Below are 26,305 nucleotides of genomic sequence, written 5' to 3'. Positions count from 1 at the left end.
CCCCCAACCGGTTCCCACTTAAATGCTTGCAGGCCTGTTTGCAGGCGGGAAGCCCCCTCCCCCACAGGACCACCTCAGTCACAGCCCTGACCACAGGGAGGTCGGGTCTGGATTTACTAAAGGACCCCAGAGGGGGAGCCTGCCCCTCGCTGGCTGCCTGGCTCGCCGATGGGGTCGGGTTTCGGCCGGTGGCTCTAGAGAGAGAGACAAAGGGCAAAGTCCTGGTCCCCACCCCCACCCGGCAGCCCCCGGCGGCCGTCCCCTCCCCCTCCGGGCCCTGCGCGGATAGCCCGGGGCCCCCGGGGCCGGGTGGGACCGGCTGTGGCGAGTCGGGAAGCCGAGGGGGTTCTGGCGGCAGAACGTTCTAGACCGCCGGGGCCTCGGGCACACCCTCTGTCCCCCTCCTTGTGCTCTGCCAGCTCGGCCCACCCAGCAGCCGGGGCTGGGGGGCCGAGCGCTCGGCTTCCCCCGGGTGAGGTGAGAGGGACTGGGGGAAGGGGCCGGCCCACGTGGGGCACAGGCCCGGCGACGCCAGCCCGGCCGCTCAGCTGCTCGGCCCTTCTCAATTGCCCGTTCATGAGGACTCCCCTCCTCCCCCCCAGCTGCTGCCAGCCCTCCCCCAGCCTCAGCTGCTGCCGCCCTTCCCAGGCACCTCTTTCTCCTTTGCCTTGCCGCGCCTGCTCCCCGTTGTCCTCGCCGCCCTGGGTCCCTTGGGCTCTTAGAGCCCTTGCCCCTGCTCCTGGCCCAGGATGGTGAGAACCATCTCGCATGACGCTGAGGGGACGCCCTGGCAGAGTCTGGGACTGGGGAGAAAGGCCTTTAACAGAGAGGGCATGTGGCTCCCTCACACGCCAGGGCGGGGGCAGAACTCAGGGCTGCGCGTCCGTGGCAGAGGAGAGTTGTTTTGATGCACTACCCACTAGAAAGAAAGAAACAGCAGTTCCTGAAGTTTTCCACCACCAACAGGTCTGTGTTGGCAGCTGGAGGAGAGAATTCCTTGAGGTTGTTAACCTCCTGTTGGAGGAACACAACCAGAGCGCCTTCCCACCAACAGGGTGAATTGTATTTTTCAACGTCCACTGGCATACATTCTCATCCTTTCACAGAACACTAGCAATTCCAAGAAGCACCCGAGTGACACCAAGGTCGTTCTTTCTCAGTGCAAATTGTGAGTTGCAGAAGAAGAGAAGAAGGTTTCTCTTTAGACTGGTCTAATTTCCATTTCTTTAATTCCCTTCCTCAAAATCGTAGCCTGGAGCTATGCTTCAGAGCTTGCTGGTCCCTCATGATGGGAGGACCCCCCCTGCTGCCCCCTTGCTTCATTTCTGAGGCACACCCTGGTAGTGCCTTCCCCTGAGTGTCAGCTCCACCCTCAGCCAGGTCTCTGGCCCCTGAGGCCAGACCTTTTGGCTTTGAAGCTTCTTTGGGAGATGCTGATATCTTCACTGAGGGGATGAAGCTAAATCAATCTCTCTGTGAGGTCTTTCTAGCCCCCTTTACCTTTCCCTCTATCAGAGTGTATTAGCCTCCCCGATTCTGAGGGAAGATCCTGGAAATGCTTCCCATTACCAGCCAGAGAATGAAGGTGAGCAGTGTCCCCAGTAGTTCATTTCTTACCACAGCGTCGCTCCCTCCACCAGCAGGGCTGCGCTGCTCAATGGGCACCTCTCCTGTTTGCCTCTGTGCATTCGGTTCAGTGCATGGCTCCTTCACACCTTGCACTTCACACTGTAGAGCTCAGGAGGCCAGCTCTGGCTCTAGGCAGCCCTCAGGTGAAAGAGCACGGATTCTAGGCAGAGAGAGCCTAGAGGGAGGGAGGGAGTGGCAGTTGGCCCATGCCGACTTGGAATTTGTCTCGAAAGAGCTCCACTGTCTCAGCTTCTGTTTTGGCTTCCTCTGGCACTGCCCAGATGGGCAAGGGAAAAAAAAGAAGTGGGCTCTCTAGTCAAACCATGTATTTCCGAGATGAGTAAATTGAGCAAAGGATTTATTTCTCTTTTGCTTGCTCTCCAACACCAGGTAGCGCCTTCCCAACTGCCTGTCACCTTTGAACTCCTGCCTATCCCAAACCAAGATGCAATTTTGCAAGACAATATTTGGTGACTATACTTTTTCCCTGCTAACAGATCTCTCTGACAATCATCCAGCCGTATTATAGTGCAGTTAGCTCTTCTGCAAGTTAAATCCTGTGCCCAAATTGGAGCCGCATGCAATAAAAGCCAGTTGGCACGCACTTAGCCATACAGAATATGGGCATTTTTCCTGCTGCTGACATTGGGGCTATACAAGCTTCTGCTGTGTTAACACTTCTTGTCAGAGAGAAAGAACTGAAGTTTGGTGAGATGAGCAGAAACCAGCCCGGGAGGAGAGCTGAGTTCTAGTCCTACCTCAGTTTCCAAGTCTCTTTCCTTTTCCTGTGCCTCAGTTTCTTCTTCTGTCAAATGAGGGTGACTGTTTAGGACTCTGTTAGACCTCAGTGTCTACATCTGATTTCCTCGGTGTAGGAATCTGATTTTCTTCAACTGCAGCTTCCTGTTGCTGGGTTAATGATGTGTGTGTGTCCTTGGTCATCTGAGAAGCCTAATGAATCCCCGTCTTCTTCCCTGATTCCAGGCAGGCCAGGAGCACTTTAAACACAGTACAAGAGCCTTCCAGAGAGGGACTATGATTCGTTCCAGAGTTTCTCCCCAGAATTTGCTTCCTGTCCTCAGCATTAGTTCAGGAACACACACTGAGCTCATGGGACGGTGTGTGTGTGCTGCATACCTTAAAAGACCATGTTCGAGGGACCAGAGATACGTTTCAGTGGTGTCCCTGCGGTCCAGATCCCCCAATACTTTGACCCCTTGATGGTGGCATCTGCTCTGCCTGGTCCTGCATCTTCCAGCAGGTCCGTGTTTTCCTTTCTAGCCCCTACCCTGCCCGTCAACCCACCCGGCTGCCTGCCTGTCTGGCTGCCCTACCTCTGGATCAGCCTGGCACAGAGCCCTGGGCATTGGGCCAGCTTCTCCTCCCCTCCCCAGCCCCGCCCCCTTTCTCAGCTACTGCCATGCTTGGAGCGTGCCAGGTCCGCCCCCTTCAGAAGCTTTCCTCCACAATTATTTTTTTCTCCACCTCTCCACTCTACAGGGATAAGGAGGCAGGGTGGGGAGGAAGGACTGGGTCAATGGTGATCTTATGGAAAGGGCAGAGGTTGGCACATTAGGACATCTTTTATGTGTGAGTTTTCAGTTGGGCAAAGCAACTGGGATGGGAGCCAGCTTTGGGAGGGGGGACGGTGCCTCTTCTCTGGTGTCAGCTGCATGGGACTCTCTTGTTGAGGAGTCGACAGTATCACCCACTTCTGAAGGGTTACTGTGCCCAGCCCACCTCCTCAATGCAGCTAATCTTGTCTGTACCCTTCTCCCATCCCTAACCAAGATAGGGTGTCCTGCTGGACTGTAAGCTGAAAGCAGGAGGCTTGCCTAGCTTCCTCATCACTCCATGCTCTGTACTGTAGCACAGTGCCTTGCACTGTCCAATAGAAATGTGAGGCAAGGCACATGTGTAACTGTAAATTTTCTAATAGCCACATTGAGAGAAAAGTGAAAAAAATTAAGTTTATTTTTGGCTGTGCTGAGTTGTCTTTGCTTTTCGAGGGCTTTCTCATTTTGGTGGCTTCTCTTGTCCGTAACACTGCCTCGCTAGTTGTGGTTCGTGGGCTTAGTTGCTCTGAGGCATGAGGAATCTTCCTGGACAGGGATCGAACTCATGTCCCCTGCATTGTCAGGTGGATTCTTAACCACTGGACCACCAGGGAAGTTCAAAAAAAGTGAAATTAGTGTAGATGGTTAACTCAACAATTATTTTTAAAATTTATCCAAAGATTATTGTCAGCATGCAATCTGTATAAACTTACTTTAATACTTTATTATTATTATTATTGTTATTAATTTTGGGGGATACTACCTTCCCTGGTGGCTTGGCAGTAAAGAATCTGCCTGTGATACAGGAGACCTAGGTTTGGTCCCTGGGTCAGGAAGATCCCCTGGAGAAGGAAATGGCAACCCACTCCAGTTTTCTTTGCCTGGGAAATCCCATGGACGGAGGAGCCTGCTGGGTTGCAGGTTCAGAAAGAGTCGGACATGACTGAATAACTGATCATGATGAGCATGAAGTCTTAGAAACCCAATGTGTATTTTATTTTACTGTTAGAGCCTGTTCCAATTCATATGATGAATTTTCATTGGACGCATTTGATCTGTATTTAGAGTTCATAAAATTTAGAGAAGAAAAAGTCAAATTATATAAAACCTTTATTTTAAAGAAAAAATTCAGTTGCTAATTTGAAGTGCTCAGTAGCCACATGTGACTAGACTAATGGCTACTGCAGTGTGGATAACACAGGTTCAGTGCATAGCAGGTGCCAGGAAAGTCTGGAATGAATGACTCCAGCAGCTGGACACCAGAAACCTTAAGAAAGAGGTAGTGACCTTGACTGCTGATTAGAATGAAAAGAACGTGGTGTTATTGCAAGTGTGAAAAATCTTAGTTGCTCATTCTTTGTGAAAAATCTTAGTTGCTCATTCTTTTAAAATAGCCAAGTAATAATAACCCCAACCCCATCACCAGGCAAGCTTAGTTTTCTAATTGCCTTGGGCTTGTTTCTTCCCACATTTTCGAGGAGATGCCTGGAGGCTGGAGTGAATTTGGGTATCACTGGGGATGAAGTTAAGTGTGGATGTGTGAGAGAGTGTCTTAACTTTGGGCTATGGATGGATTCCATTTAAAGATTTCATTAACCCATGAAATCTTTAAATTGTGTGCAGAATGTTTGCATCTTTCTGGTGAAGAGTTTTCTTACCTTTTATCATATTTCCTAATAGGAATCTCCAGGGGAAAAATTGGTTCACAACCACTTTTGTAGACCATTAAGACACAGAAAATCACTCTAATTAAAAAGGTGTAGGAACTTTTAAAATTAGTGATCCAGTGGTAAGAACGCCATGCTCCCAATGGAGAGTGGCCTGGGTTTGATCCCTGATCAGGGAACTAAGATCCCACATTCCTCAGCAAAGATGCCACTGTGAAGATCCTGCATGCCACAACTAAATAAATATTTAAATACATTAAAAAAAAAAGAAAGAAAGTGCATTACTATAGGCGAACACGGTTGATCTCTATCTGGGAACACAAGCTCCAGTAAAATCCTAATCCTTGTTTCTGTGATGTGAGAAACTGAGGTCTGGAGAGTTGAAGGCCTGACTTGCTCAAGAGCATGCAGCCTGCTAGTCAGAGAACCATGGCCTCGGGGAGAGGTGGAGATGAGGGTCCAATCTGGAGAATCTGACCTAATCCTAGTTCTCTGGAGAGATGAAAGCCTTGATTTGATTCTGCCCCTGAACAGTTTTCCAAAACCTACTATTGCCTCTCCCCACAACTGGCTTGCTCCATCTTGATGTAAAGGGAGTCTTCCCACTAGGGCAAGAGGAGGTCGCTAGCATAATTGAAGGTGGCATCCTACCCTCTGGAAATGGGGGTGGAAGGAGGAAGGAGGTGGTTTGCCTGCAGGGGTTAGAAAAAGAACACTTCCTGGGGCAGGCAGTTTTTAGCTGTCCTCCTGAAGACGTAAAGACTTCCCAGGGGTGTGTTCTGTCCAGGTATGCATTCTGTCGTCTGGGGAGGCCCCCTTCTGAAAGCATTCTACCTGTGCATCTGCTTGTCTCGCCTTTGGACCTCAGACCTGTCCTCCCTGCCCGCATGAGGCTCCTAACCAGGACCTGGATTCTTGCTAATAAAAATAATGAAAAAGAATAAAACTTCATTGGCTTAGACTCATTAATTTTGAATCTGTGATGACATTAAAATTGGGTGAGCTAGAATTATCTTTTTTAAAAAGTTTATGTTATGGAAAAAATATTTTGAAAAGTAGAAAGGATAATTAAATAATTCCCCCATTTACCCATCACCAAAAATTACCAAATCATATTTGATCTATATTAATTTTCCCCCTGGTTACTTTAAAGTAAACCTAGACTTGACATTTTATCTGTAACTATTTCAGTATGTATTTCTAAATATCAGTATTTTATCTTTTTGGCCATGCCTTGAGGCTTGTGGAATCTTCGCTCCCCTACCAGGGATTGAACTCTTGACCTCTGACGGTGAGAGCTGCTCAGAGTCCTAACTGCTGGTGTGAGTGCCTGTGTGCTCAGTCTCTCAGTTGTGTCTGACTCTTTGCCACCCCATGGGCTGTAGCCCGCCAGGCTCCTCTGTCCCTGGGATTTTCCAGGTAAGAATACTGGACTGGGTTGCTATTTCCTACTCCAGGGGATCTTCCCAACCTAGAGATTGAACCCGTGTCTCTTGCATCTCCTGCATTGGCAGGTGGAAACTTTACCTCTTTGCCACCTGGAAACCCTTTAACCACTGACTGCCAGGGAATTCCCTGACTTTTTTTAAGAATCTAGTTTTGTTTTAAATGATACAAATGAACCTATATACAAAACAAATAGACTCACAGATGTCAAAAATAAACATATGGTTACCAAAGCCTGTTATATTATCAAATATCTAGTCAATATTCAAAAACCATAGAATCACTTTTCAGCTAACTATGGAAATACATGTCTTAAGAATAAGTGTCTATAGGTGGGTGTTTTGACTTCCTGGAGAGCAGTACCCACTCCGCATGTCTGCTCTTGACTCTGATGCTTGAACTCTTATGAGTATTTTAAATTTGTCCTCAAGCCAAACCTTTCCTGTATTTCGGCAAAGACTTTTGTTTCCTTTCTGTCATCAAAAAGGCAGCACAAGGGGACAAGCCTGGAAGAGGCTGGAACCAGACAGCCTCTGTGTTTCAGTACTGACTCTGACTCTGGGTATGTGACTTGGCAGATACTCAACCCCTCAATCTCAGGGCCTCAGTCTATAAAGTGGAGCCGCAGTCACCGTAGGCATGTATAGTGGGAGGCTTCTTGGAGGTGTACAATCTGCACCTGGCGTCTGGTAAGCACTCCTGAAATGTTAGTGTCTTCCTTAATGAACTGTTTTCCTTCCCATTCAAGGTCAATGACATGTCTCTAAAAAGGTAAAAAAGACCAGAGCTCCCTGCCTTGGGGGAACTTCCAGTCATACTTCCAGGTGACCAACTCCTGTTCTTCCTGAATCTCTTGTTTTCCTACTTATCTCCTTAGCTGTTAGATGCTCTCTCCCTCTGGTCTCTCCTGGAATCTCCCTTGGGCTCGAATGAGGTCACTTGGTCGCTGTGGCCCTCGTGTCCCCTGCTTGCCCCCAACCACATCAGAAAGGAGCATCCCCTATGATTGCTCTGTCAGGGGAGCTGCCCCAGGGCCCTGTTGGTTAGGGCAGGCAGAGGGGTCAGAAGCCACAGGGTGTTGGCATCCAGGGAAATAATTTGACTTGTGCAACCATTGCCTTCATTGCCAGGGGCTGGAGGCATCACTCTTTACTTCACAGGTTTATCAGCTCCAGGATGGGTGGTGGCTCCTGAACCTCTGGGAGTTCTCTTGCTTTTCTGAACAGTAGGTTTTGGAGTTTAGGGTCCTGCTTAGTGTGCAGTGCTCTGTTGCCTGTAGTGCAAAGGCTCCATTCTGAGCTAGTGGAAGCCTATCATTCGAGGGCTCGATTGGGGCCCTTTGGTTGTCATAGGAGGTAGGGGTGTGGGCTGTGGTATTTCCCGCTATTTCCCCAGCAGTGCAGAAGCCTAACTGTCTATCACAGGTGGCCACCCCTTGTCAGACTTGCAGCCTCTTCCCATGCTAGTCTCCTGGGGACTGGAATTGGGACTGGGACTGAGCACCTGGTCTGAGGACCATGATTTAGCAGGCCTTCTGCCTGTTGTAAGTCCTCACAAAAGCCCTGTCAGTTTTCCACGGAGGAAACTAAGGTACTGAGTCAAGAAGTCAGGGCTTCTTAACTTCCATCCTGACCCTCTAAGGCCTCAGCACCCTGCCCTGGCCCAGCTTGTACTGGGCAACTGGAAATGCCTGTAGGGTGAATGAGTTAGCCATGGGTTCCTGGAAGGGAGTTGAGTACTGGATCCAGTTCTCAACGTGACCCCATGTGCTTTGGGCCTGAAAGAAATTAGGTAGCACCATACTTAATACAAACCAGGCCAAGGGCTTAAAAGACAAAAGTTCTTGGTCTCTGTGTTTTTGTCAAGGTTTGCCTTGCTGGCCAGGTTTGGAGGCCTGAAGTGGCCTTGCGGGGGTTCCCAGGATTGGGTGTGTGTGTGCCCTGGAGAGGTGGGTGAGCCGCGCCTGTTGGGAGTGGGGGAGGGCTGCAGGATGTCTTTTCTTTCATTGGTTGGGTATCCTTGCTCTCCTCCCCCCTCCTTCTCCTGGAACATTCCAGACATTCCAGACTGCCATTGCTTTCAGGATATGGATTAACATCCCAAACTGAGATTTGATTTCACCTCCCCATCCCCTCCCAACTCTTCCCTACCCTGAAAAGAAAGCCCCTAAAAGAGGGAGTTTGAAGTAAGAAGAGGGTTTTTTTTTTTTCTGAAGAGGGTATTTTTGACCCTTGACCTGAGATTATAGTAAGGGACCATCCTGAAAGAGTGCTCTTCAAACTAAACTTCCGTAGGGGGCTGCTTTAAGCCCTTACTGGTTTGAACTCCAGGCTGGCAGCCGCCCATCCCCTTGTGGTCCTTCCAGAAGCATTTGCTTGAGAGAGGTCCTCCCTCAGCTTGGGTGACCCCTGTCACAAGCATTAAGGTAGATCAGTGTTCTCCGTTTTCTAATGGTATAAATCACCTCTTCAGTTTGCCAAGAGTTTGACTTTCCTCCTGTGAGAGCGCCTGCGTTTTCTTTGCCCATTTCATCACAAAATGAGTTGTACATGGGAAATCCCATATGGCATGTCATGCAGGTACCGTGAAGCTCACTCTTGGCCATTGAATTGGATCCCAAGAAGCTGGCCTGGTGTGGGACCTGAGGACCTGAAAGTGGGCTTGTTTCTGATGCTTGTTCTTTTGTCCTGCTATGATCTCACCTCCTTAGATCAGGTTCATGAACCAAACCAAAGTAGAGAATCATTATGCCACATTTCCCTTAAGTTGTTTCAACCCCAGAAGAGATTTCGTTGCTGTATTTCATTGATAAAGACTCTCTGCCCTCAAAACTGCAGAGCTAGAAGAGGTCTTTAAGACCCTTCTGTTTCCCTTCTACTTCTAAAGACTTGGTCGTGGGTGAAATGAGTGAGCTGGCCGAGGGCAGAGAGCCAAGATCAAAACATTTACAGAGTGTAGCATCCCTTCGCTTGCTCTCATGTGTGTATAGGTTTTTTTTTTTCTTGGCCACGCCACATGGCATGTGGGATCTTAGTTCCCCCACCAGGGATGGAACCCATGCCCCTTGCATTGGAAGTGTGGAGTCTGGACCACCAAGGAAGTCCTGCTCTCCTGTGTTTTGAGCATGCTTTCCCCCTAACTTGGCAAGAACTGACTTGGCCCTGTTGCATGTCAGCCAGAAGCTTGAGTGCCTAAAGCTTGAGTGGCTTAGTCAGGACAGCCAGTTGGGGGCAGTTGAAGGGCTAGAACTGGACTTTCTTGCTTCCTGCTCTCATTTTTCCCTCGTGCCACTGATTTCGCTGGACCATGTCCCGAAACTGAGAGTTTTGTAATCAAGGATACACAAAGACAAGTGACAATTGACCAATGCAGATCAAGTCAATTGAAATGTTTTAAGCCCAGGGATTAGGGCATTGATTTGGGTGGTGAGCAATTAATTGCTCTGGGAATCAACCTCGAACTTGAAAGCCTTCCTCAGGGAAAATTATATTTTTAAGAGGCATTTGAAAGATGGGAAGGAGGAACTATAATAAATTGGGAGGAGGGAAGGGGGTGGTCACGATGCTGGATTGTGTGTGTGTTAATCACTCCACCTTAGTATCCACACGTGTGTCTATTATTACATTTTAAGTACGATGCTTACTCCAAACCCTTTGCTAAGCTCTTGATAATATTATCTAACATCACTTTATACCTCCCTGTGAATAGGTATTATCCCTGTTTTACAAAGGAGAAAACTGAGCCTCGAGTTAAACAACCTTTTAAAGATCAGTGCTAAGTGGAGCACAAGTTTAAATCTGTATCTGCACAAAGAAAGAGCTTAGCTACTGCCAACTCTCCTGCTGTAATTTGTTTGCGTGTATGTTTCCCCTAATAAATTGTGAGCAGCTTGAGGCCAGGCACTTTGTTTTATCAGTTGTGTCCCCAGCATGTAGAACAGTCATCCAGCATGAAGTAGACACCGATTAAAAAGGTATCAGGTGAACGATTCATGTAATAATTCGCATAGCTAGCTCTGTATTCCTAGAGTCTGAAGCGCGGTGGGTGGTAACGGATGGTTGCTGAGTAAGATATAGCTAGTGAGGAACTTAAGAGAGGTGAACAAAGCAGGTGTGATTGGGGGGATTATGTTATCCTAGTGCTTAGGGCACCTGGTTTTGGCTTTCCCATCTGTGGTCGCACTGTATTTCGCTCTCTAAAAGAGGCCAAATTTCCATTCCCAAAGCTTATCCTTCTTAGACTCTAAGGCTTTGGTGTTGAGTAGAAGGTAGGAAGATAGACTGGAACGAGGACTAAAACCTGCAAGGTCACAGGCCCCTAAAGTATCCAGAGCTGTCACTGATATTTTCTCTCTAATTTCAGGAGTCGAAAAATACAGATCCGAAATATTCCACCCCAGCTTCGATGGGAAGTAAGTGATTAAGGGACACTGTTAGTGGGATCGTGGAGACTGGGAGGGAAGTCTGGGTTAGCCTGAGGTGGCAGAGATGACTGGGAGGTGTCCTGGGGGCTTGGTGCTAGGCCAGAGATTCTAGGGGAGGGGGTGGGGGGGTGGGAAGTTGGATTGCATCCTCAGCCTAAGACTTCCAGCATGAGTTCTTGGGCATTCCCTCTGGTGAGAGGCATCAGGGAGGCGGGAAGCGTATTCCCTGAACCCCAAGCTTAGTGATGACAGAGGACCGGCTGGAGACCCGGGTGCTACAGGTCTGCTTCCAAAAAGGATCTTAAGTTCCTTTTTGAGCTCAAGTACATTCTGTGAAGAAATTCTGATGGATTACCACCAGCATTAGTACCTGAGAAAGGGCAAACCAAGCAGGTAACATGTTCAGTCCCCACCAAAGGCTTTCCCAGTGCTTTGGGGTGAGGGGTGTGCCCAGTGATGACTTGGTGAGTTCCTGGGGTACTCAGGTTAGCCGTACTCCCTTCCCCCTGCTCTCAGGTACTGGACAGCTTGCTGGCTCAGTATGGTACAGTGGAGAACTGCGAGCAAGGTAAGAGTGGATAGAGGTGGTGGGGCAGTGGGGTAGGGGTAGAAGGATGTTGTGGGGGGATGCGGAAGGGCGTAAATCTGCTCTGCTTCATTTTCTGGTACCACATCTCTCTGGAACACCAAACGAAGACAGCCAGAGGGTACTGTAGAGGGAGGTAGAGTGGAGTGTCCTAGCTTTGGCTCTGCTACTTCTCTGGAACTGGCTTCTCTGGTTAATAAGAGAATCAACAAAGTCACTCATTCCCAGCATGGAGTCTCCATGGGCCAACCAAGGTAGAAAAAAGAGGTTACCAAGATTTTAGAAATAGGTTAAGAATGGAAGCTGTGCATGCAAGCTAAGTAAGTTTGTAGTCCTTTTACTTTAAAAGCTTCATAACTCTTGGTTTTTGTCTGAAATGATCAACAGGTTGTCTTTTGGTGGGTGAGGGGCAGGTGGATGTCTTTGGTCAATTTTTTTAAAAAAAAGCAGAGAACTTTTGCACATATTGATGGGCAGGCAAAATCTTTCTCAAGACTGGGCCCACGGGAACTTCCCTGGTGGTCCAGTGGCTAAGACTCCGTCTCCCAATGCAGGGGGCTTGGGTTCAATCCCTAGTCAGGGAACTAAATCCCACATGCCGCAGCTAAGACCTGGCACAGCCAAAAAAAATAGTAGGTCCACAGGAGAAATAATAAAAAAGAATTCTAAATCATGAAAAGTTTGCTATGATTTTTGAAGTTTCTCCATTGCTTAAGATTAAAAATTATTTTCAGAGAAAATGAGCTAAAATAAAATTTGGAGGACTTCCCTGGTGGTCCAGTGGTTAAGAGTCCACCTGTCAATGCAGGGAATGTGGGTTTCATCTGGTCTGGGAAGAGGGAAGATTCCACATGCCATGGAGCATGGTGCAACAAAGCCCCGGGTGCGACAATTCCTGAAGCTGGCTGTCTAGAGCCCTTGAGCTGCAACTACTGAAGCCCTTGCACCTCTGGCCCACGCTTTGCAACAAGAGGAGCCATAGCAATGAGAAGCCCGCCTACTGTAATGGAGAGTAGTCCCTGCTCAATGCAACTAGAAAAAAGCCCATGTGCAGCAGTAAGACCCGGCTCAGCCAAAAGTAAATGAATGAATGAATAAAAATTTGAAGTGATTTGGGCTGGAGATAAAGTAGAGCTTGGGCATTAGGCAGCCAAAATGGTTTGAGTTTGCAGATCTTTAAGAAACCTAGACAAGACAAAATATTCATCTCCAGATTCTTTGTGGAAAGGGGCAAGCTGTAAATCATTACAAATGATTAAAATACTCTCCTGGACAAAGATCTGAGGTGCTGAATCAGTCAAACAGGTTCTCTTCTGCTCTGACCCTGGACCTTGTTTTTATTATAAGCACCAGGACATAACTGGAAGCACTGATAACCATTGCTCAGTCCCTGATAACCATTGTCCAGTCCTGCTTAAGTCTTAGACTGATGACTCAGTTACTCCTGGACAGACAGCAGTGGCTTGGGAGCACATTGGAGAGCTTTTAGTAGGGGTGCCCGGCAGGGGTCACTGCTAGTTCAAAGGCTCACCAGAGAACCATAACACACCAAATCTGGGGGCGATGCCTGCTCCCTGGAGAAAACAGAATGGGAAATGTTTGCTTTTGTAACAATAAACTCTTCGTCTGCTCAAATGCCACTTACTAAGCAATGCCCTTTCTGTCTACCCTACGTGAAATTATACCCCTAACCACCACCTCCTTTTCCCTGATTTGTATTTCTCTGTAGCACCCAACCCCTTCTACTTTTTTTCAGGGAGAACATGACTTTATTTTTTTTTTATTGAAGTCTAGTTCATTTATAATATATTAGTTTCAGTTACACACCATAGTGATTCAGTATTTTTTAAGATTATCCTCCATTGAATGTCATTACAAGATAATGTCTATAACTCCCTGTGCTGTGCAGTATATTTTTGTCCTTTGACTGTTTTGTTTACTTATTTGTTTATTGGCTTGTGGGATCTTAGTTCCCTGACCAGAGATCCAACCCAGGCCCTTGGCAGTGAAAGCGCTGGGTCCCAACCTCAGGATTGCCAGGGAATCCCTATCATTTTACGTTATACATAGTAGTTTGTATCTGTCAGTCCATACCCCCATACCCTTGATGTCCCCCACTCCTTTTTAGTGATCACTAATTTGTCTTCTGTATCTGTTTCTGTTTTGCATGTATATCCATCTATATTTTTTTAGATTTCCTGTATGGGTGATATCACACAGTATTTGTCTTTCTTTGACATTTCACTAAGCGTAATATGCGCTTGGTCCATCCACATCTCTGAAAATGGCAAGATTTAATTTTTTTTTATGGTTGAGTAATAGTCCATTATCATACCATCTTTTCACAGTCTTTGCTTATTACACTTTTTGCTTTCTCTTCTTACTAGTATGTTTAAGCTCCATGAGAGCAGAGGTTTTGTTTGATTGATTCACTCCTGTATTTCTGCTTAACTGGTAGAAGATTCTTGCAGAATCTTCCTCTCCATTGAGATGGGAGAGCTCTACTGACAGGCCAGAGGGGCTAAGAGTGGTCTGCACTGCAGTTTTGTGGTGATAAGTGCCTTTGGTATTGTACGGGGAGGGGTGGATTTTTTTTTTTTTTTTTGCTCCAAGTCCCCCCATGCCAGGGCTGAGCAGTCTCAGTTCAGTTCGGTTGCTCAGTCGTGTCCGACTCTTTGCGACCCCGTGGCCTGCAGCATGCCAGGCTTCCCTGTCCATCACCAACTCCCCGAGCTTGCTCAAACTCATGTCCGTCAAGTTGGTGATGCCATCCAACCATCTCATCCTCTATCGTCCCCTTCTCCTGCCTTCAATCTTTCTCAGCATCAGGGTCTTTTCCAATGAAATGAGTCAGTTCTTCATATCAGGTGGCTAAAGTATTGGAGCTTCAGCTTCAGCATCAGTCCTTCCAATGAATGTTTAGAACTGATCTCCTTTAGGATGGACTGGTTAGATCTCCTTGCAGTCCAGGGGACTCTCAAGAGTCTTCTCCAAAACCACAGTTCAAAAGCATCAATTCTTCAGTGCTTAGCTTTCTTTATGGTCCACCTCTAACATCCATACATGACTACTGGAAAAACCGTAGCTTTCACTAGATGGATCTTTGTCAGCAAAGTAATGTCTCTGCTTTTTAATATGCTGTCTAGGTTGGTCATAGCTTTTTTCTCAAGGGGCAAGCATCTTTGAATTTCTTGACTGCAGTCACCATCTGCAGTGATTTTTGAGCCTAAGAAAGAGCCCTGATTTCTTGAGCAGGTCTTGGGAACCCAAAATCACAAGACAGTGATATATAAAAGTAGAGATTAATTTTATTAATTCAAAATGGGGGAAGAGTATGTGGCCAGATCACATGGAACTCTTTAACATCCAACCCAAGTCCGTTCCCAAATCCTGCCCCCCCAGACTCCATGGCAGCCACTCTTGTCAACTTATTCAGCTAGGTGATGATACACTTACATTTGATCAGTGAATCCTTGAGGGTACTCTAGAATGGATTTAGGTGTTTTCTCAAATCTCTTCAGGGATGTCCTTACAGACCTTTTCTTTGTCTAATCTCTCTCAGTGGGTGATTTTTCACAAATTTTAAATTTCTTTCTAAGAATAAATTTCCAGATTGGGGCATATGTGTATGTGTGTGCTCTCTGCTGCATAACTGCTTTTAAGTTGATTGCGCATCCGTTTGTATGCCTGGCTCTCTTGAGGGCTGGCAGGGAAATAGAAGGAAGGCATATTAAAGTTGAAGGAAAATGATAGGCTAATTTGAATTTTCCAGGAGTTGTGATGAAAGGGGCCTGTAGGGGAAATGCTCTGCTTTGTCATTCAAGTATTTCCTTCTTGACTGCATGGCCCTCAAAGATGAGCCTTTTAAGAACATCATTGGTGCCATCTCCAGGACTCACTGCTCTAACCCTGATCTCTGTTTTTGCTCCCCCAGTGAACACGGAGAGTGAGACAGCAGTGGTCAATGTCACCTATTCCAACCGGGAACAGACCAGGCAGTGAGTGGACCCAGAAGTGGGATAGGGAGGGTCTTTGTGGTTGTTGGGAGCCAGGTTCCCCTGCTTTGACAAGGATGGGGTGTGGGTGGGCACCAGTCCCCGCCTAACCTCTCATTTTGTTGCAACCAGTGCCAGACTCTTGTCTTTTGGTTCAGGAATCTCAAAGGTTCAGAAACTTCCTTGGGATTGATAGGATAAACTTTGAAGGGAGAGACCCAAAGACTTCCCCAGGGAAGGTGGGGAATCCTCTTTAGAAGATGCTGGCTTTTGATAGGTCTCTGGTTGCAGAACCATAGGGTCCTTTGCTGTGTTGACGGTGCCATCTAGTGGTGATGAGAAGGAACTGAGACCTAAAAGATTTGTGATGTGGCAGAAACAGACATTTTATTAATACCTCAGGAGTCACCTTGAGTCTCATCACATCCACAATTTCTGGCTCCCTAGCAGTTTGGTTGATTCACCCTGCCCCACCCCATTGGTACTGATATACTTTATTTATATTCTGCTATAGGCTTTTTGCCACATTTTGCTTTTGATGGCTTTCTCGTTCCTTCAACATGTTGCCTCTATCCCATTTGTTTCCTCCAACCTAGTTTAAAACTGTACCACTTTCTCAAACCTTCAGTTTTCTTTCAGGTGTCTGCTGGGCTCAATTTTCTGGAGGTCCCTGTGGCCAATCTCTGGGCCTTAACTTGGTTTTAAGTCCACACTTGCTTACTTACTTCTGCATATTGTTGCTTTGTTAACATTTTGTTAACATCAGCCCAGGGAATGGATGGCACATGGCCCCCCATTCAGTGTTCACTAGTCCTGGTTTGCCGACATTCCAGATAGACTTAAACTTCTGCAAGCCATTCTGTTTCCACTTGTTTCCTTGGCGTTTACTTGGAAACTGGAAATTAATAAGCCAATCCCCAAATTCAATGGAAATAGCTTATTTTTGCTATACTACCTTATTTGATGCTTTATTTAGACTGGAGGTGTCTCTAAGGTGGAGATGGGCGTGTGGGCAGGTGGTCATCTCCCTTTCTTCTGGAATGTTCCATGTTGTAACCCAGCTGAGTGCTTTATACCTGGAGAGCATTTGGTGTGACTGGCATGGATTGGAGTGACCAGTAGATCTCTGTCTGTCCTCAGAGCCATCTTGAAGCTGAACGGCCACCAGCTGGAGAACCATGCCTTGAAGGTTTCTTACATTCCTGATGATCAGATCACACAGGGTCCTGAGAACGGGCGCCGAGGAGGCTTCGGCTCTCGGGGTCAGCCCCGCCAGGGCTCCCCTGTGGCAGCTGGGGCCCCAGCCAAACAGCAGCAAGTGGACATCCCCCTACGGCTCCTGGTGCCCACCCAATATGTGGGCGCCATCATTGGCAAGGAGGGTGCCACCATCCGCAACATCACAAAACAGACCCAGTCCAAGTGAGTCTTGGCCGCAGGGGAAGTAGAGGTGGGGCCAGCAAACAGTGGTTGGTGCCCAGGAGGCGAGGCCCCTCCTGGAAACTCATGGAGGGGTTTCAACTCAACTTTACCTCTTAGGAAATGTCGGGAGGTGGAATAAGCCTGGGATGTGCCATTTGGTGGCAGTGGCTGGGCCACACACTGTAGTTGTAAGAAGGGTTTCTTTGTAGAACTTCTCATGGAGCAAAACTAGTCGGGAAGAAAACCTCTCCTTAGTGCTCTGTGACCTCAACACTGATTATCGGTGGCTGCAGGACAGGCCAGTCAGGGACCTCAGTGAGGGCGTAGTTCTGTCTCCCATCACACACGGTCACTGCTCTTCTCTAATCTTTATTGCCCATCTGTGGAACAGAACAGGTCATTTTGTGTTCTGATTCATAATGCACCCTTTTATTATTTGCTTTTTATTTGACACAGTGTACCTTCCCTTTATAGTTGTTGCAAGGGGGAAATGCAGCTTCAGAGCTGAGGGCTGTTGATCCCCAGCCCTGGATTCCCATGAGAGATGCCATCGTTCTCGGCTGCCACCTCCTGACTGAGACAGAATCCATAGCAACAGGCTGCCCTTTCCTTGCCTGTCTCAGTTCCGCACTTGGCCTTGTTCCAAGAAGAGCAGGCCTGTACTTTGGGTTGAGGAGCTTCACCAGGGACAGCTAACCATCCATGTGCTTGTTAGGATCGACGTACACAGGAAGGAGAATGCAGGTGCTGCCGAGAAGGCTATCAGTGTCCACTCGACCCCTGAGGGCTGTTCTTCTGCGTGTAAGATGATCCTGGAGATTATGCACAAGGAGGCCAAGGACACCAAAACGTAAGGCATTAGCTTCTCTAGGCACTGCCGCCTCCTCAACTCTTAACACAGGGGGCACAGAAATTGTACAACAGGGTAAAAGCAGAAAAATGAATCCTCCTCCTTGTAAATAAGGCTCTGTGTATCCTAGCAGTGCTGTGCCCTCGTAGGCATGTTCACATGTATGTATATGCGTGTGTTTTAACACAAATAGGATCATCATTAATATACTGTTGTACAGTCTGATTTTTTCATTGTCGTGCATCAGTACATAGGCTCACCTTGTTCTTTATTAGCTGCATAGAACTCTATGAAAGAAAGTTGCACAGTTGTGTCCGACTCTTTGCAGTCCCATGGACTGTAGCCAGGCTCCTCTGTTCTTGGAATTCTCCAGGCAAGAATACTGGAGTGGGTTGCCATTCCCTTCTCCAGGGGCTCTTCCCGACCCTGGGATCGAAACCGGATCCTCTTGCATTGCAGGTGGATTCTTTACCAGCTGAGCCACTAACCCAAAGGTACATAGAATTCCGTGAAAGGTGCTCAGTCATGTCCATCTTTTTGTGACTCCATGGACTATACACTCCGTGGAATTCTCTCAGCCAGAATACTGGAGTTGGTAGCCTTTCCCTTCTCCAGCGGATCTTCCTGACCCAGGGTCAAACCGGGGTCTCCTGCATTGCAGGCGGATTCTTTACCAACTGAGCTAAATTCTATAGTATGCCCATTTGAGAGTATACACTTGGATGAGTTTTTAATACGAGTATATTTACAAAAGCCATCACCACAGTTAAGATAAGGAACATAACCATCACCCATAGTGACCTTGTTTGCCACCTGTCCCTACTTCCCATTTCTCTCCCACTGATCTTTCTGGTTTTGTTTGAAAACACGATTTGGTTCTGGCATTTGTCCCGGAAACCCCCATCTGCAGCAGCCTTCCATCTAAGGAGCTCTTGTCCCTCACTTCTTCCCAAGGGCTGACGAGGTTCCCCTGAAGATCCTGGCCCATAATAACTTTGTGGGGCGTCTCATTGGCAAGGAAGGGCGCAACCTGAAGAAGGTGGAGCAGGACACGGAGACAAAAATCACCATTTCCTCGTAAGGCACTTTGCTTTCCCTCTGCGAGTGGGATGCCTGGGCCCCCAGGATGGCATATTTTGTTAGCCATCCTTAACACCTGTCCTGTAAGTCGGATACAGTTTCTGCTTATGGAATAATAGTTAAAGCGCGATGAAGAGCGTTTATCTGGAAGGGCTGGAGTCCTTCTATCAGCGCTGTGGTTAGGGTGCTGCCCCTTCAGCCCTCAGCTGCCGCGTCCTGTCTCTCGCTCTGCATCTGGGGAGGAGAGCCTGCAGCCAGAGGCCAGCACGGGGGTGCTCCCGGCACACTGCCAGGCCACGGGGAGAGGACGGACCCAGATCCTTTCCTGAGTCTTGAGCGGGGGCTCTGTGTGGTGGCCTTCTCAGGAGGAATCCGGTAGCCCCTCTGTGAACACTGTGTCCCTGTGGGCAGATTACCTGTTCTGCTTCAGAAGGGCCCAGAAAATGGATTGCCTGGCGCCCCTGCGGAAGTTTCCAATCAGGAGCACCCTCCTTGCGTACCAGTCTGTGCCGAGTGTCCTCACTTCCCTGTAGGGAAACCTTGCTCTGGGGATGAGCTGAAGGCCAGAGACAGAGCTGTTCATATTTGCCCCAAACCAAACATCCTGTGGAAACGGCATGGCTGTGATGTCCTCAGCCAGGTTTTTTTTCCCGGTCCTGGCCTGTCAGCGGAAGCCTGACGCCGCTCTGCTCCCTGACCAGGCTGCAGGATCTCACCCTCTATAACCCCGAGAGGACCATCACTGTGAAGGGCGCCATCGAGAACTGCTGCCGGGCCGAGCAGGAGATCATGAAGAAAGTGCGGGAAGCCTATGAGAATGACGTGGCCGCCATGAGCGTGAGTGTCGGACGCCTCTGAGCTGGAGCCATAGCAGAAGTGGGTCTCCAAGTGGGTGGGTGTTCACATGCTGGGGTCCTGGGGATGTTGACCTTGCTTTTGGACCTCAAGATTGATCAGTCCTTTTAACACTGAATTAACAGGGGTTCTTCATTTGATTCCTGGGTGCAAGTGGGGATCCAATCTTGGGCTTTGAGGTCTGTGGTCCCCCGTAAACTTTGTGTTTATAAGCACTTTAGTGGGGGAGAGGGTTCCTAGTTTTCATCTGGTTTTTAAAGGTGAGAGAGGATGTGGGTCACATGACTAAAAATGCGAGTCCTTGAAGTCAGAGACCCGTCTTCCCCGCCTTGTCGTGGGCTGTGAGTCCGAGGTCTGCCTCCATCAGAGGGGAGGGACTGCTGGAGAAGAAGGACGTCTGAGGGTCTAAAACAGTGTCCCTTCACCTCAGAGGTGGGAGCCCTCGTGTACATGTGAGTGTTGTGAATACCAGAGGGGCAGGCAGGTTTGGGGCAGAAGCATGCCATTCTCCCGTCCTGTTCAGCCAGCACCAAGTTCAAGAGCTACCTGGCCCCATCCGAAGGAGCCAACCTCTTTCTCTTCGCCTTCTTTCCCCAGCTGCAGTCACATCTCATCCCTGGCCTGAACTTGGCAGCTGTAGGTCTTTTTCCAGCCTCCTCCAGTGCAGTCCCACCACCTCCCAGCAGCGTCACTGGAGCTGCGCCTTACAGCTCCTTTATGGTAGGTGCAGGGGACCCTGGGCTGTCTGTGAGCTCACTTAGGGCCCAACTCCTTGTGGGAGCCTGATACTTGGTAATTTACAGGGAGACGGAAGGGCTCCCACCTAGCGGTAGCTGTCCAGAGCATCAGCCCTGTGGACAGCAGCCTCGGATGCTGGCAGCACTCTTCCTCTTCGTCTGGCCCAGCTTCTTCCATTTGTCCCTGAGGGGCATTGGGAGAGCTGCAGAGCATGTCGCTCAGGCTGGTGTCTGGGTGCTGTACCGCTTCTTCCTTAACAGTGCAGGGCCGGGCCATGGAGGGGCTTCTGGGCTGTGCCCCTTGACTCGAGCTGCATTAATGACATGTCCCGTCTTGGCAGCAGGCTCCAGAGCAGGAGATGGTGCAGGTGTTCATTCCCGCCCAGGCGGTGGGCGCCATCATCGGCAAGAAGGGGCAGCACATCAAACAGCTCTCCCGCTTCGCCAGCGCCTCCATCAAGGTGACCAGCTCTGTTCTCCTCTGGTTCCCGGGGTGGGAGGGCGCTCTGCTCCCATCACCCTCTCGTTTGGTTCTCAGACACCCCATCTGCCTAGTGTTAGCGCCCTCTCCTGTGGGGTCTCAGTTCCTTTTGCTTTTGACTTCACTTTCAGACTAAGGGGGGAAGTGGTATCGTAGCACAGGAGAGCTTCCGTTCAGGCAAGGCTGACTGGGTTCAGTCGCAGCTTTTGAGCTGTAGTACCTGAGCCTTAGTTTCCCTGTCAGTACAGTAGTGATGAGGATACTCTGAGATGATGCAGCCAAAGCCCCCAGCTCAGTGCTTGGTGCACAGAGGTTGCCCGGTAAATTTTAGCTATGTTCCCCCCTTCCCTGGTCAGGGAGAAACTGTCACAGTGAATGAATGCTTTGTTAAATTCCACAAGTCTAAAGCCATTGGTTTCAGTGGTCTGAAAGGTTTTGGTCAAATGGAGTGTATGTTCTCTGGTGAATAAAGGCTCCCAGAGATTCTCTAGGAGGTCAATCCGTTCCCCTCTACTGCCACCACCATCAGTGGTCCCTCTTGGCAGGACTCAACTGAACCCATCTGGGCGGTGAGCAAGGAGGCCCTACTTCGAAAACGTCAAGAGACAAATGCACTTGTGCCCTCATAAGAGTGTTGGCACAGGGGCGATAGCCTTGGGTCCGGGGTCTTTGTTCTTCACTCTGTCAGCCGTCAGAAGTGGGAAGTGGAAGCAGGGTGTTGGTAGGGTTCTGGAGGAGGGGGCGATAGAGCGCTTATCTGTGACCAGTGTTTGCTTTGTAGATTGCTCCTCCTGAAACTCCAGACTCCAAAGTTCGTATGGTCATCATCACTGGACCCCCAGAAGCCCAGTTCAAGGTTCTGATCTTTATTGTTTTTTCGAGTAGGACCCAGGGGAGTCAAGTTTGCGTGGGAGTGCAAATCTGCATCAGATTTTAAGCTTCTCTGTAAATTCAGGGCTGCACAGCTGCTTTCAGACTGACATCCAACTTGCATTCTATTGCCTTCCCTGTCTGCTTCCTGAGAGTGAACAGGCACACGGAAAGAAGGCTATCTCCTTGCCCTCTGCTGTAGTGACTAAGGAAGGCTGTTCTCTCCTTTATGTCCCTACTACGTTCCTAGGTTCTTGGACTTCTGACAAGACAGCCAAAGAGCTTATTCTGATCTAGGGAGGGATGGAGAATGGGGACAGCCCTAGGCTGTGTACAGTGAACAGCAGCCTGCCGCTGAGTGACTCCTCCGACTGCCACTCAGGGCTTGACTCTCCTTTCAACTGCTTGTCCGAGTCCATGCAAGCCTCCCAGACCCCTTAGGTCTGATTTGTAGTTTAGGTACTGTATTCGTCTGGGGAGTTGTGTATTCATATTCAGTTACTTTGCCCAGGCCTCCCAGTGTTACAAGTGAGCAGAAGGAGTGTGGACAGGTCAGTGCTGTGGACCTTTCATGTCACCTGTCCTAGGTGGTGATCCACCCCGCACGAGGGAGTGGGGCTTGGGGAGCTTCCCTTTAGTCATATGTCTGTGAACTGCCAACATAACAGTGACCTCCTCTTCTCAGGCTCAGGGAAGAATTTATGGAAAACTCAAGGAGGAGAACTTCTTCGGTCCCAAGGAAGAAGTAAAGCTGGAGACTCATATCCGGGTGCCAGCGTCAGCAGCCGGCCGGGTTATTGGCAAAGGTGGCAAGACGGTGAGCCATGAGGGTCAGGTTGAAAGCTCTGGATATTAGTCCCTGAACCTGACAGCTCTGCCCTGGCTCCCTACTTCCCCACCCTGAGTGATCTCTGAGTGTGAATCACTTAGTTGTGTTTGACTCTTTGCAACCCCATCGACTGTAGCCTGCCAGGGTCTTCTGTCTATGAGATTTTCCAGACAGAAGAATACTGGAGTGGGTAGCCATTCCCTTCTCCAGGGGATCTTCCAGGTCTGCCCAACCTTAGTTCTTGCACTTTGCCCCTTTACTTGATTCTACTCTCCAAGCTCAGCTCCTGAGTCCTCCAGTTTCTACCAGCTAGTGACTGAACCTCTTGCCCCTCCCTCCACTGCCATCCCTGTTTGACATTGTCAGCACCCGAGCGCCTCTCTGACCTGTCCTCTTGCTCCTGCCCCCAGGTGAATGAGCTACAAAATTTGACAGCAGCTGAAGTCGTGGTGCCAAGAGACCAGACCCCTGATGAGAACGACCAGGTCATCGTCAAGATCATTGGGCATTTCTATGCCAGCCAGGTACATATGGCACCCCCCACCATCACAGGAGGGTGGCAGGAACCTAAGGATCAGAGGAGCAGGACTCTGCCTGCCTCTGGCCCGGGTCACTCTTCTCTTCCAGGTGTAGGGTGTGATGTGTAGATGTCTTATTCCCTCTTAAGACTGTAGGGACAGTGATTTGACTGTTTTCGTAGGTATATGTTATGTACAGTAACTATTAATGTTACATGTCATGTGTTATATGTTGATAGTCTTCGCTGTCGTCTAACCAGAGTCCTCCTCTTTTGCACTGGAGAAGAAAAATGGGTCTTAGCCACCGCGCAGTCTGGTTTGTGGGGTAACACCATGGGTTGCCCTTTCCAGTGCATTTCCTTCACCTTCCCCAGAACCACTGCTCCGTCCTTGCTTCCAGTGCTTCCAGCCTCCTGGTCTCATCCTGGCGCTCACCATCCGTTTCCGTGCTGCTTCCAGTGAGCCCGTCAGCAGTGCCCCGCATTGGGACTGACCCCAGAGTCTGGAAGGGAGGGCAAATACCAGATTCAGGTTACAGGATGATTGAAACTAGTGGGGTTTTCCTAAAGCCCCCGACTCTTGGAGCTGGAAGGCTGTGAAGGCTTTCCATTCCTAGAGGATAAGCCTGTCACAGCAGGTTTGTGGCCCACCTGAGGCTGTTCATGAAGTCAAGGGCCAAACAGGAACCCAGATCCCCAGTGTGGTGTGGCAGCTTCCTCTGACAGTCCTTTGGGAGCCATTAATAGCCACAGAAACTATCTGAAGATTTGTGGGTGCTCCTGCTACATCAAGCACCATTCTGTGTGGTCTCTATTAAACTCATGTCATTCTCATAACAGCCTCATGGTACAAATGAGGATCATGAGGTTAAGAGAGTAAATGATGTATTCAGGGATGCAGAAGAGCCAGGATGTATTAAATACTGAAGGGGGATATTTTTTGTTGGTTAGAATGAGAACTAAATGAAAATTTTTTTTAAACATTATGCACAGGGCTGACAGGAGGCATTAACGTATAAAAATATCGACTCCACATTCGCTCCCCAACTTAGACCAACTTTTCTCTTTAACCAAGAAAATCAGTCACTCATCTTATGGAAAGCAGACATTCTGGTATATTTCTGTCAAGTGAATCACAGTTTACAGTTGGTTTCCCTCACGAAACTTTTGTTCATAGGGAAGAAATTTTTAAGAAGGAGAGAGTTAAAGATACCGGTCCTTTGTTTTCTCCACTTTCACGGTGGAGCTTACTTCACTACCTTTTGGTTATCCCATTTCATCCCCTTTCCCGGGATATTTACATGCATAGTGGAGTTGTGATTGGTGACAAGGCCTCCTGATTTTTGACCTTCTGACAACACATACTCCTGGAAACTTAGGGAGTTCCCCCTTCAGTTCAGCAACATGTGTCAGCTTGGTCATGTTTTAAATTCTGATGAATGACTTTAATCTGCTTTTCTCCTCCATTCCCCTGTGTGAATCCAGGGTGCTCAGGGTCTGCTCAGAGGCAAAGAAACTTTCTGTCACTCTAACTCTCAGCCTTCTCTTAACCTTTCTTCTAAGTCCCATGTGATCTGTTTGTTGCCGGGATCCAGACCCCGGTAGGGCTGTCTATCCCCACCTTTGAAGATCCTCACTCACGTGTTCTCTCTGCAGATGGCTCAGCGGAAGATACGAGACATCTTGGCCCAAGTCAAACAGCTGCACCAAAAGGGACAGAGTAACCAGGCCCAGGCCCGGAGGAAGTGACCAGCCCCTTCACGTTGACCCCCATCATGTCGGCTGGAGGACAACAGGCCGAAATCGAGAGCATGATCTCCCCAGCAGGCCTGAGAATGAGCGGGAATCAGGGACACTTGGGCCGGGATGTAGATCAGGTTTGCCCACGTGCTTGAGAAAGTTGTTCCAGTGAGGAACCCTGATCTCTCAGCCCCAAACACCCAACCAATTGGCCCAACACTGCCCACCCCTGAGGGTGTCACCTTGGAAATTCTAGCTCAGGGTGCTTTTAAACGTGGATTGTTTTAAGTTCTTCAGGTCCCATCGAGAGGGTGGGTCAGACCCCAGTGGGAAGAGAAATAAAATTTCCTTCAGGTTTTTAAAACATGCAGAGGGGTGTTTTAATCAATCTCAAAGGATGATTTACTTCTTGACCCTAAAGCCTTTCCAGCCTTCTCCTCCTTGGTTTATTGATTAAAATACCTCTTATCTCGTGCCCTGACATAACCTCTTCCTATATTCACACTGATTAGCTCATCTTTCTGCTACTGGCAAAAGTAGGAACCAATGCATTGCTTTGTGTATATTATTGACTCGAAGGGAGAAGACACATAGGCATCTGTAGATTAATTCCAATCCCTTCCTAACCAACCTATAGGAACAGCGAGGAATAAAGAATGGGAGAGACAGATGATTAAAATATATAGTAATCCACGTTTAAAAGGAGTGCCCTTGTGGCTGATGGATTCCAGATCACCACCTTGAGAAACTGGTGCAGTTCAAATTGCCCGTGCGGTCGGGGCTTCCCCGCCAAGATTCCCGCCCTGTTCATGTCCCTCTAACCTTGAAAGTCCCACGTCATGTCCAGGAGCGCATGGGTGGCACTGACTGCTCAGCGGGACAGGGGCTGACCACTGTACTGTCCCTGATTCCTGCCATTCTCAGGCAGATTTTATATTTTTTTACAGTCTATTTTAATGATTGGATACGAGCACTGGGAAGGGGACCCTAACTCCCCTTGATAAAGTCTCAGTTCCACGGAGGACGTGAGTGGCCCTGAAGACTGCCACTGTGCTTCACCCCGGCCCACATGCTCTCAGAAGGGCTGGTTCCCAGAAGCGGGGTTGCGGGGCACTCCCCCACCACGGCACTGTTCCCCTGGTGGTGGTGGGATGTGCAACCCGACCCTGAGCTCCTCAAAAGGCTGAAGTCCATCATTTGGCATCTATTACGAATATTCAGTGAATTGGAGAGTATTTGCTTCTGTGTTTATCCTAGAGGCGTATTTAACTGATGGTTTCTGCCTCCACGAGTCGTTGGCGTGATGTTATGTGTGCCTAAAAGAAACAAAATTCAAAATACCAGCAGCATTATGCACAAAGGGTAAACAAGCTTAATTTATTAATTTTCCAGGCTCAGTCAGGTCCCATGTTAAGGTCAGCCCTCGTGGAAGACAGCAGCCATCGGTTAAGTGAGGTTCGGCCTCCCCTCCTCACGTGCTGATCGTCAGCGTGTACGAGCCAGGTGGTGCACTTTAGCTGCCTTGGACAATGCTATCCAGTGTGTGGGGAAGGGAGGCAGGCCTCTGCAGCCCGTGCTCGTGCTCGGGACTCCCCTCCTTGCAACATTGCAACAACAGTGAC

General features: G+C 48.7%; 1 protein-coding gene and 1 long non-coding RNA gene across 2 annotated transcripts in view; one reads left to right on the top strand and one right to left on the bottom strand.

Annotated features, from left to right (window-relative positions):
• The window catches only part of IGF2BP1 (insulin like growth factor 2 mRNA binding protein 1), a 39,031-nt gene extending 13,032 nt beyond the window's left edge, over positions 1-25,999 (top strand). The window contains exons 3-13 of the mRNA XM_088829000.1: positions 10,661-10,709; positions 11,238-11,289; positions 15,242-15,305; positions 18,529-18,651; positions 19,356-19,491; positions 20,107-20,229; positions 20,588-20,707; positions 21,509-21,583; positions 22,283-22,414; positions 22,837-22,950; positions 24,600-25,999. Of these exons, the coding sequence (XP_088685126.1) occupies positions 10,661-10,709; positions 11,238-11,289; positions 15,242-15,305; positions 18,529-18,651; positions 19,356-19,491; positions 20,107-20,229; positions 20,588-20,707; positions 21,509-21,583; positions 22,283-22,414; positions 22,837-22,950; positions 24,600-24,692 (1,081 nt within the window). The 3' untranslated portion in view covers positions 24,693-25,999. The remainder of the gene's footprint in view (positions 1-10,660; positions 10,710-11,237; positions 11,290-15,241; positions 15,306-18,528; positions 18,652-19,355; positions 19,492-20,106; positions 20,230-20,587; positions 20,708-21,508; positions 21,584-22,282; positions 22,415-22,836; positions 22,951-24,599) is intronic.
• On the bottom strand, positions 21,548-24,712 carry LOC148774726 (uncharacterized). The gene is made up of 2 exons (XR_016035522.1): positions 24,585-24,712; positions 21,548-23,446 (listed from the first exon to the last, which is right to left on the bottom strand). It is a non-coding gene; the product is annotated as an uncharacterized LOC148774726 (long non-coding RNA).
• Positions 26,000-26,305: the final 306 nt, after the last annotated feature.

The sequence above is a fragment of the Moschus berezovskii genome, chromosome 20 (genome assembly GCF_049115385.1).
Source record: "Moschus berezovskii isolate FMDL1 chromosome 20, NW_MosBer_1.0, whole genome shotgun sequence".
Classification (NCBI taxonomy): Eukaryota; Metazoa; Chordata; class Mammalia; order Artiodactyla; family Moschidae; genus Moschus; species Moschus berezovskii.
Note: the sequence above shows the minus strand (reverse complement) of the source record. Positions and strands in the feature narration are given on the sequence as shown.